Here is a 12268-nt window from a genome sequence, read left to right as displayed (position 1 = left end):
TAAGTGTACTTAGAAAAATGTCATTAAAGTCATTTAATATATATATCACAAAGATATACTGGGGAAAATATTTATTTGTGACGTCACAATACAAACACGTGTCATAAGTGTGACGTTTACTAGCCGACATGCTTAACTATATAGCCAACTATAATATTGTTGTGGCCGACATGACGGAAAACCTGTTCACAGTTAATCTACATGTTTTGCTGGGTTTGACAGGGAATATCGTGACGAGTAGCGTATGCGGTATAGAAAACCGTTCGGAATATCTGATGCCGCCTTTCCTTGTGTTTTAATGTCGCTTTGACATGTTATTACTTCGACATTTGGTCCCGATTTAGTTTTTGCGCATCTTTTTCACTTCAATAAATAAGTAGCTTAAAAAAAACATAGGTTCTCTCTCTAAATAAACAACGCGTAATGATCATGAGGCTTTTTTGCGGATTCCTTGTAAATCCTGCTAAATAACCTTATGTTTTCTAATTTTCCTTAGCAACAATGCCATAACTTAAACAGTCAATCTGGTAAATATGGTAATCCGTTACTCTAGCTGCAACCCTTTCATATTGATGGCAACATTTACAGACCCATAATGTTGATTGCGGAAATCGTATCCATCGAAGCTGCCCTAAGTTGTTAACATCGTGCGCCCCCAAAGCTAATGTCCTCGACCGTCAAGTGCTTTGACCTTAAAATGGCGACTTAATCGGAAATCGGGCTGTTTTTATTGTACAGTTATCGGAAAAGCATCTGATTTGTCATGAAATAAAGAAGAATATTATCAGCCATTAAAAAAAATACTCTGAGGAAGGCAATACAAAGGCAAATAACCTAACATTATATTTATAGGTGTTGGCCTTTTAACAACATAAAGATATTGGTTTATCTAGCTAAGGTTTCTGTTTTGCAGGTGTGTTTATTGAATAGAATATTCTAATATCCAAATAGGTGCGAACATTGTATATCTTTTCTTTCAATTATAAGGACATATTATTGCTGTATACGACAATATTATGACAAGAGAATAACAGAATCTCCAAGCTTTACCGGACTAATCGATACAGCTGACATGTATAGCCAAATTAACCCTGTCATACCCGCTGGTTTATCTGACGTGCTGACAGGTCATTAAAAGTCCGAGCTTAACCTTTGTTAGAATAGGCAACCTCTTATCCCCTTACATATGAGTTTACAATATCATGTCACTATTGTATCTAACCTGACAGTGTATTTATAGTGAGTTGATTTTTATTTGATATCAACTTTTAAAAAATGGAGAAAAAAAAGATTTCTATTTATCGAGTTATATCTTATTTCACACTTCTGTATATGTACATGCATGTTCGAATTGTGTTAAGCAGTCCTTAAAGATATGATCCTGGGATTTCGTTTTACGAAACGTTATAATAAGGATTTTCTTTGATCTGAATTATTCATTTGGGAAACATCGCTTGGGTAAAGCATTTTATTATTCAATGAGTACACATGCTATGTCATATAATTATGACAGTTGTTAACTACAATCTTTTCGCTATTGGTGAACTTTCATTTACTTAGTAGTAACATTCAAGCCTTCCCTGCTTATGAAGTTTACTCTTCACTGTTGATCTGCCACCTCACGATCTTACGTTTCATGATATTTTACTTATATTTTCCTCTAATTCACTCTTGACTACTTAGACTGGGATTCTTACACAGATGATTAACATGGTGGTAAACTGGCAATACCTGTTTACGCTTACATTAGGTATATTACTGTGGAAGAAAGTGTCTTATAATACAGTTTAACAACAAATAAGACAAACTGAGAACTTACTGTCCTTATCTTTTGTGGTTTTATTATTTCCCTTTTACGCCAAGGCTATGACTATTTAAGATATGATTGATTTTACCTTAAGTTATTCCACGCAATATAAATAAAAAATGAATAATGGAATGGCGACTTGTACTTTTAGTAAAAACGTATTTGATTGAAACCTGTATGTAAGGTACGTGTTTTGTTTGCCGTACAATCAATGATATCTGCCCTCTAAAGAACAATGGGGTTTTCTCAAACAACCCTATTGTACTGGTTGTTAGGTCGGCCCCAATCGATGATAGCCCCTCTTGACACAAATAGGTGGATTAGATATTTTATCCCTCTGAGTGACATGTGAGTTTTGATGGAATTAAACGTTATTACCTCCTCTTGTTTTATCGATAAGATAATTGTTGTGCAGACCTCGTTTTCACATTTTTGGGTTTTGACGAGGCCCAGGTAAACTGGTTGGATCAATAATGCGTCCACGGCAATATGCATTATAAAAAATAGGTTAGTTATAACATTTATTTTGATACGCTTCTTTCAGAAAACGTTAACGAATTTACTTTGTCGATGAAATTATGATTTGCAAGAATATGGGAACGTCTTTAGTCAACTTAAATAATTAAAATAATTTATAATAGGAAATAATCACACGATATATGTTGTTATCATTAAAGAGTACAATAGAATTACTGCGTCGTCAACAGGCAAAAAGTTACTCATCTGAAGCGAAAAACAACATGAAAAGCCTTCATGTAAAGAGGACAGAGAAGGAACGATACCTTGGACAGGGGAGAGAGAAGAAAAGATACCTTGTACAGGGGAGACAGAAGGAAATATACCATGGACAGGGGAGACAGAAGGAAATATACCTTGGACAGGGGAGACAGACAAAAAATACATTGAACATAGGGGACAGAAGATAAGATACCTTGTACAGCGGAGACAGAAGGAAATATACATTGAACAGGGGAGACAGAAGATAGGATACCTTGTACAGGGGAGACAGAAGGACAGATAACTTGTACAAGGGGGACAGAACATAAGATACCTTGAACAGGGGAGGAAAAGGGAAAGATACATTGAACAGGGGGGACAGAAGGAAATATACTTTGAACATGGGAGAGGGAGGAAAGATAACTTGTACAGGGAAGGCAGAAGAAAGGATATCTTGTACAAAAAAGAAAGGGGAAAAAATCTACCTTGAACAGAGGAGACGGTTGATAAAATACCTCCACAGATGAATACACGATTTGAATAGAAGAGACTGGTAGAACGAAAAATATCCCGAATAAAGGAGACAGACAGAAAGACCTAAAGAACAGAGGAGATAGACGGAAAGACCTAACGAACAGAGGAGACAGACGGAAAGACCTAAAGGACAGAGAGGACAGAAGGAAAGACTTGACGAACAGAGGAGACAGACGGAAAGACCTAACGAACAAAGGAGACAGACGGAAAGACCTAAAGAACAGAGGAGACAGACGGAAAGACCTAAAGAACAGAGGAGACAGACGGAAAGACCTAAAGAACAGAGGAGACAGACGGAAAGACCTAAAGAACAGAGGAGACAGACGGAAAGACCTAAAGAACAGAGGAGACAGACGGAAAGACCTAAAGAACAGAGGAGACAGACGGAAAGACCTAAAGAACAGAGGAGACAGACGGAAAGACCTAAAGAACAGAGGAGACAGACGGAAAGACCTAAAGAACAGAGGAGACAGACGGAAAGACCTAAAGAACAGAGGAGACAGACGGAAAGACCTAAAGAACAGAGGAGACAGACGGAAAGACCTAAAGAACAGAGGAGACAGACGGAAAGACCTAAAGAACAGAGAAACCAGAGGGAAAGACCTAAAAAAACAAAGGAGACAGACGGAAAGACCTAAAGAACAGAGGAGACAGACGGAGAGACCTAAAGAACAGAGGAGACAGACGGAAAGACCTAAAGAACAGAGGAACCAGAGGGAAAGACCTAACGAACAGAGGAGACAGACGAAATGACCTGAAGAACAGAGGAGACAGACGGAAAGATCTAACGAACAGAGGACACAGACGGAAAGACCTAAAGAAAAGAGGAGACAGAAGGAAAGTGACTAGTGAGCCCCTCTCCTACACACCCGACCCGACCCCGTCCATCCCACAATATACCGATAGTGGGTTCAGATGATCCCTAGAGTCGTTTTGGGCGATGTCTTAAAACATAACATTCGTCTGGTATAAATATATAACCCTATATCTTGTGGAATTTACATTAGAAATAAATTATGTCTTTGGAAAAGGTCGATTTTAGTTCTGATAACATTTTTTGACAAGGGCAATGTATTTGACAAATAATAAGGAAACTTTGTTTTAGCCTTTTACAAAAGTGTGTTCGTACTCTCAGGTCTAATATCAAATACAACATATGTATACTTAGTATTGTATAATACCCTAATTAGAAATTCGATTTAGGACAGGGATAGGAACGAAGGAGACATACAAATGAATTGAACAGTTTTTAGTGTATAAAAATACATATAGCATGGGGTCGAAGATAATATAAAAACATGACACAAGGTCGTTATTAAAATGTTTATGTAGTATTGGTGCATGTAACTATCGTGGGAGACATGGTACGGACGAGTGTTGCATGGTTATTACAGGCGGTATTGTAACGGTAATCAGACCAATTACCGATCATTACCTGTCTGTGGGTATCACTCTAGTAGTGTTCGGTGTGTACAGTAATAACTAGACCGTACACATGTTGTAGATAATTGGTGTCTCCTTCTTCACATTTAACATATAATACTCGTCTGGGCAATGTTTAAATGCTATGCTAGGTAAAACGAAAACACAAGAAAAACACTACACTTTCATCTCATCTGGAATATACCTTCGTAAATATTACAAACCCAACGATGCGTTTTCATCTTTTTAAAATGTTAGCATCTGTCGCCTTCGACTTTGTAAAATCTATATATATGTATTAGTCCCATTACAAGAGTATGTTTAGACGGACAACGTAGATGTTTGCAGTCTAGTGTCACGAAACATGTCAGAAGTGGGGATCGATTACATTTACAGTTATGAAGGAATTTTCAGAGAACGTGTTTTCTGCTATTTACAATGATCCAACAATCTGGTTGGAGTGTTGTATGGTCTGGGGTGGGAGCTACAGTATCGCTGTTGATGCATTCGAGTGAGGATGCACGATGAACAAAGATGCCGTTAGAAACACGATCCAAACGAAAACAAACAGAAGAATATAATGTCCAGCACGCATGCAGACATACAGTCATTTGGAGGTATTATTAATCATGAACAAGGAGAAAGGCAAAACCAGGGTCTGTATTCATCAGACCGCACTCATGCTCCAAATGAATTGGTACTTTTGTTAGTAGTTACCCTTAAAATATCACATTGACAAGAAGACAGTGTTATGAAGAAGGGCTAAGTGCTCCCAAACAGATAGTCAGACATGCATCTTAGAGTATTCATCACCAAGTCTTTGCCAATTCTGGCAAAGTATGTAAATATGTTACATTATCGTCTTATTTTACACTATATTTAAGTATCGTCTCGTAGAGGCGTCAACAGGAATAAAGTTAAATATAGCAAACACGAAATGCTCCTGATCATGGACAAATAGAAATTGTTCAGTTTTATGGGGTTATGTTATGTGTTAGTGACTAAGCGTCCATTATTGTAAGCTATAAACCGTGTATAATGCTCGCTGCAGTGCCTAGTTTACATTTATTCTTCGCGTTGATATCAAATGAGGTTTTTTTTCTACAAAGTATCACATTGATAGTGTTTGGGTGATTATTTTCACATTATTTTTTTTTCTTCTAGATTTGATAGCAATAAAATTGTTATTGCTTGAAACGTTAAATAGTCATATGTTTTGTCGTTTGTAAATGGGGAAACATCGTGTTTATCTATTTATCTATTCCTAGTGAAACTATCGTACAGCGAAGTCTGAAGTATTATCATATTTAATTTATAATGCGTCAATATGTAATTTACTTTATTTACTCTGAATTAATTTAATTTATATATGAGTAAGAAATCATAGGTTTCCTGCCATCCCAGATGAAAAATAGTTGAAAACGTATTTAGCATTAGTTATTCATTTGATTTAAATTATTAAATCATAAAATTGGAATTAAAATGATTTCACAACACAGTACTGAAGTTAATGCTACCTTAAGCATTGGTATCTTTGTACTTAACAACTTTGCGATAAATTGAATAGATCTACCGGTACTCAGTGCCATTCAATAAGACTCAACCTAGCTCTACTGATAATGATAGTTGAGGAATTCGTTTAAAATGTCGCCATTGGTTATTTTCTTTATACAGCTTAGACGCACGCACCGTATATGTGATTATCACCAATTATAATCTTCATAATATACACAAAGCTTAGGGATTGAATTTCATTTAATAAATAGCAAACATGCCCACAAACTTGATGAAAGGCCAATACCGTGATGTTATGTCATTGAAATGTGTTTTACATCCTTCTTCCTGGTATCGAAATACAGTGTTTGTTTGCCAATCCTTGTTTTTTATGAATTTTTAGCTGTTGTTAAATATCAACCTATAATTGTCACGTGGCTTAACTTACCATCACAATGGTTCATGACTGAATTGACTGAATCAAACTATTGTTATATTTCCAAGAATTTGTTAACTTTTTTTATTTTTTATTCCGCAGTTTGTTAAAATCTGACAGCTGAAGGTACTTCTTTGTCATTGTACCTGTTAATTTCATAAAAAAAATATCGTTTGAAGCTGTATAGGTATAATGATTTTTCTCTCTCTCTTTGCATATTTCCCGAAACTATTTATAATGACCTTTTAATGACTCTATTATAAAACACTTGCTTTACTGTAAAACACCTAATTAACTTTAACACCTACTTCAATAAAAGTGTATAAAACACCTAATTCTCAGCAAATCACTTCAAGTACGATAAATCCCTTATTTTTTGCGAGTATTTATTTTTGCGAAAAATTATATACAACATTTTGATATAGCGCCCTATCTAGCTAACATAAGCAACTTTAAAGCGTTTTGCTGTACATAGAAATACAGTTTATACAATAAGCATATACATTAATCAATATCTTTTTGAGAAATTCATAAAATAATAAGTGACTTATTCGCAAGAAATTTTAATTTATGAACATCACATATGAACAGAAAGTTTTTTTTGTTTTTTCTTTTAAAATGTTTCTGAATAAACAATCCCAGAATATTTGAATTCGCGATGTTCGAAAAACAGACACTTCCCGAATATAGGTGATTTTCGTATGTTATTTTGTGACATAATACGAAACCGAAGTATTTTTGACTTCCTGTAGGATGTATTCCAGGTGTTATAGTATATATATATCGTCTTTTGAGTTGCCATACATATACATAATAATATACATAACAACGGTTAACGGACAAATTCCAATAACCAAGGTTTATGAATAAATATTGGCGGTGTAATGATGTTCTTAGCAAACCTCTATATATGTAAACAAGGCCGATATGTCATTGCAAAGTCTTTAATGTGTATCACACGACAAACTAACAGGTATTTCGACGATTTAGAGCATCCCAAAGGTATTATGATTCACCGTAATCAACAATGAATCATGGTAGTTTATTTGAATCTCGCCTGGACATCAAAGCTCATCCCGTCAGGAAATCACCAAAGTCACGCTAGCGCTGTCTTTGATTTCTGCAATGATGGTATGCCTATTGCGGCGTTGTCGGAGTGAGAAAATTAATCTAAATATATCAGATAACAACGTCTTCTTCACGACAATTGTCTGCTTTCTACTTTTACCTTATGATGAAGCTGGTATGCAGTATAATACTACTGTTAATAATTAACTTTGGACGTTGTCATGTCACATGAAATAATATGATTTCCTCATGAATTCGCGGGCGAGGAAGTTACTGTTAGTGATTATCTAGCGTTTGATCTGTCAGATTATTCACTTAATTTGCAAGTTTATGCAAATTTTGTCAATAAGTTTAGGCAACATTCATAACTTGATCTTATACAGATTACTTTTAAAAATATGTCCCTGTTCCATTACACTGTGTTTTTTGTCTCGCCACCAGTAGCGGAAGCGGAAACTAAGGTATTGCTTTTCCAGCGACGGCAGCGTCAACATTAAGTTTTTTGCGTTTAAGTTAGTTTCACTAAAAGTATAAGTACTACACCAACCAAACCTGCAACATAGATGCATCTTAGATAGTACATCTCAACCCTATGCGCATCAAATGCTGGATACGGCCTAACTTTCATGGTCCATTGACTTTGTCAGCCTCTCCATCTACATTAAGTTTTTGCGTTTACGTTAGTTTCTCTGAAACTTTAAGTGCAAGACCAACCAAACTTGACATTGCATTGATGGTCAAAGCAGGGCACAGGCGAGACATATCAATCCTAATGGCTTGTTATATATAAAGTAACCTCCCTTTAACTTCGTTCTAGATATAGCTGTAAGACAGATGAGCCAGACTATTTTTGATGACCAGGAAGGATTGTCCGTTAGACCGTTAGTATATAACGATTGAATCATTGTCTAGCCCCGTTGACTATTGTTTTCACTCAGAACACTTGTTGATTCTATTTCATTAACTTCAAATCTCATAAACGTCCTGCAAGCTATGGTTTTCTATTCATAAATGATTGATCAAAATTATAATCATAGTTTCTAATGCGTCTGACAGTGTGTCGGGAATCCTTAATATATTCTAAGTTACATCTATAGCTATGATAAACCGGAAGTAGTACAGGGAAATAATGACATTTTACATAAAATTCTCGGTGTTTTTAATAATGGTGTGCATCGTGCATTCACAGTAAATAAAACTTAAGTAAGCTTGTTTATGTTAACGAACATTTTATTTGGCAGTAAACCTGATATAGTATGTTGTTGTTTCTTCGACATAGGGAAACATAAATTTTAACAGTGTGATCACTCCTTCTCATGGGTAAAAATCATAACGTTGTCATCGACGAAATGGGTCAATTTAAATGATTGTTTGCCCCGTTTCATAAAAAGAGGAACAGCCGTACAAATATCTGTTCGTGAACAATTTTTCGGAGAATTTTTTTGCGTGAAAAATTAAAAAATAGTCCAAGAGGAAATATACTCAGGATAAATTCGTGACAATCATTGAATTTCAGGTATACAAAATAATATGAGTTCAATGCCAAGCTTTTCCGGCAGAATGTAGGCAATGCGCTTGGGAACAAACGGTTCCTCTCCTGTCCGGCTTGGTTTTGTTTTCATATACAATGTAAGGCCAAATGTGTCAAAGAGCTTATGAGAACAGGTGACACAACCCTTGCCAGGTCTTTTAATGTCATTTTCAGACATATCGTTGGTGTGTTGCTTTTTGATATAAAATAATTCATTTGCCACGTCTATCTTATATACCCAGCTGAACTTGAAAGCAATGAAATTACAGACTATGTTACATAACCTACTTTCCTCTTTTTTTACTTACCACCAGGGCGACTTGATACTGCTCTGTGAGATAACCGTCACGATTTTCAAATAGTGAACGTTCACTTTCTAGATAGTAATATCCCCCTACCCTAACATACATCAAAATTATTGGAACATTATTACATATCTGTATAGCTTATGCTCTCTTCTAAATATCTAGAATGACAATAATTGGACTTTATCAAGGAGAAATAGTTACAATCCTGGATATAAGTGAAATTAAGTCAGATTCCAGACGAACGAATCGACAACGTAATTGATTTATTTTACCCACCATGGTAAAATAGTGTTAAGTGACGTCTAACAGAATGTCAGTATACCATTACGCCAATACACAAGGACAAAACCAAAAACTCAAAGTGATACAAAAAAGGACACGAGTAGACCCCAAAATAAAAGGAACGACAACATTAATTCCCTCCAAAAACCGGAAAAATCATGTTCGTAGCCGTCTTAGCGTTATTGGTACTACTGATTTGAAGTAGCATACACATAGTTAACAAGAAGAAACGATTTCCTAAGAATTCATATATGTTTTATAGTAAGTTTTTATCTCTGGACTTAAGAACACATGACGTTTTTACCTTCAGTATAGTTTTTAAATTATCACCATTTAACACGCGATATACAATGTATACACAAAGATTATAACGTATCTCCTCCAATGACCTTGATTATACATTTGATATTCAATGTGATAATGACATATCAAACACCTTACCAATTAATTTAAATAAAGCATGTTTTAGCAAATGGTGTTTTCGTTCTGTAACAAATTGCTTTTGCTGACAAACTGTGGGCAGATCTTTATGTTAGCTCGTTAGCAATCGTACTACGTGTTATAGGACCACATCACCATTTGCTAAAACATGTATTACTCATATTAACTTTTAATAGAGAAGATATGCTATTTCACGCTCCAAACATAAGTTCGTGAAATTTTAGGACCAGCAAAGTTAGTATTGTAACAGTCAGATCGGTGGGACGTCTCATTAAGGTAAAGTGTTGTTATCGTCAATCAACCTTTATTGTATTATCTATTCATTGCAATGGGAGGATGCAGAGCATACATACATATAGCACAATGAACAATAAAATATATGTATGCATAAAAAAAAAATATGCAATCTTTATGTCATCACATATATTTTACTTTATTATTGCAATCATAAATTATAAGCACCATGCAGATAGCTGTAGAGGTTTGTCATCGACTTGCATACACGGTAGTATATCACCTTAAGAAACCCCGCTGATACAATTATTATGAACTAATAGAATTTTACTTCATAAGACATCTTCGTACAGAATTTATTGATAGCTTAGGTATAAGAACGTTACCCCAGTAAGGACCATATGCTATACCTTTATTCGATTATTTAATGAAATATTATGTCATTAATAGGTGACTCGGATAAAAAAAAAATGTAAAACTTTTTTTCATTATGTTATTAATAAAATGAACGGAAAATAATAATGTCGTATTGTTACAGATGTTTTTTTTAGTACATGGTGGTATTTGATCATTTAAATAGCAGAATGGAAGATCTGAGCATAATTCTAGAAATATTGTTTGAATTTTAATATGTTAAAAGGGATGAGGGACTTACCTTNATAATAATGTCGTATTGTTACAGATGTTTTTTTTAGTACATGGTGGTATTTGATCATTTAAATAGCAGAATGGAAGATCTGAGCATAATTCTAGAAATATTGTTTGAATTTTAATATGTTAAAAGGGATGAGGGACTTACCTTTCCATTCAGAAATAATAACATTGTACACTTGAATCTATTTTATCCTTATTTATCCTTAAGATAACATCATATCGCAGAAGTGAACAAAAGTATTGCACAAATACAGTTATGTGTATTTTATCAATACAACAAACGGAATTAAAGACGTTTACCTTTCTATTATTAAGTGGAACTTTAACACCTGAACTCGAACCATACATATTGCAAAATAAAATTTAATCAATACAAAATAAGGAACGAAGTATTTACCTTTCTAATAAGAAGCTGAATTATAATACCTTAGCTCAAACCTTATATATTTCAACTTTGTTATCAATACAGTGTTCAGAAATGTTCACACCTGACCACGAAAATATACATCGCAAAAAAGCTTATCAATACTATCAGCGCAATTTGAGACTTACCTTTCTATTCAAAAGAACAACTTACATACCTAAGCAAGGACCAAATATATTGCAAAAAATTATAACAGTGCATATTTTGACCTGTACCATGGAATAGGAATTTAATTATCTGCTAAGAAGTAAAACCTCAACACTTGGACTCAAATAAAACCTATATAAAGAGCATAGTACAAAGTGGATGTTTATCAATAATATTTAACGAAAGTAAGGACTTACCTTTCTGTTCAGAAGTGAAACTTGCACACCTGAGGTTTATCCCAGAGCACGTTGTAGACATCGACACTCATGTCTCACGTACAGAGTAGTCGAGGAGAGACGGTCGATACCTGTCGCTAGCTTCACGGCCCACTATCTTTGTAACTCCGGCTAACACTGTCACTGACGAGAGTAGAACAGGGGACAGCTAGTCACATATACCCGGTGTACACATGCACACAGCTTACTACACCTGCGCTTGTTCGCACGTTACCTGAAAGCAGTGGTAAAATGTCACAGTGTTGTATGACTTAAATACATGTGAATACGGTTCTGTTGAGATATTCACTTTGTTCTTATTTTTTAACAAATGGAAATTTTGTTTGGTTCATTTTTCTCTTTGTCTGTAAATCATGCATGTGCAAATAAGACGGTATTATTTATAATTTTCCTTATTTGGGCTTGGGTGTATTCTATACGTTGATGCTTTTCAGATATTGGTGACAAAGACTGTCACATTATCTTATTAAAAATGACATGTAAAGTGTATGATTGTGTCTTAATAGTATTGTTCATTAATTTTCGTGGTAGCG

At 34.9% G+C, this 12268-nt stretch overlaps 2 protein-coding genes across 3 annotated transcripts in view; one reads left to right on the top strand and one right to left on the bottom strand.

Annotated features, from left to right (window-relative positions):
- Window positions 1–11968, bottom strand: part of LOC110447783 — a 39334-nt gene extending 27366 nt beyond the window's left edge. For both annotated transcript variants that reach the window (XM_021493701.1, XM_021493711.1), the window contains exon 1: window positions 11697–11968. The gene's annotated coding sequence lies outside the window, so the exon portion shown is untranslated. The remainder of the gene's footprint in view (window positions 1–11696) is intronic.
- Window positions 171–3811, top strand: LOC110447584 (translation initiation factor IF-2-like). The gene is made up of 2 exons (XM_021493374.1): window positions 171–249; window positions 3069–3811. Exons 1-2 carry the CDS (start codon window positions 171–173, stop codon window positions 3809–3811), a joined length of 822 nt encoding a protein of 273 aa, XP_021349049.1.
- Window positions 11969–12268: the final 300 nt, after the last annotated feature.

Source organism: Mizuhopecten yessoensis, unplaced genomic scaffold (assembly GCF_002113885.1).
Source record: "Mizuhopecten yessoensis strain PY_sf001 unplaced genomic scaffold, ASM211388v2 scaffold401, whole genome shotgun sequence".
Classification (NCBI taxonomy): Eukaryota; Metazoa; Mollusca; class Bivalvia; order Pectinida; family Pectinidae; genus Mizuhopecten; species Mizuhopecten yessoensis.
Note: the sequence above shows the minus strand (reverse complement) of the source record. Positions and strands in the feature narration are given on the sequence as shown.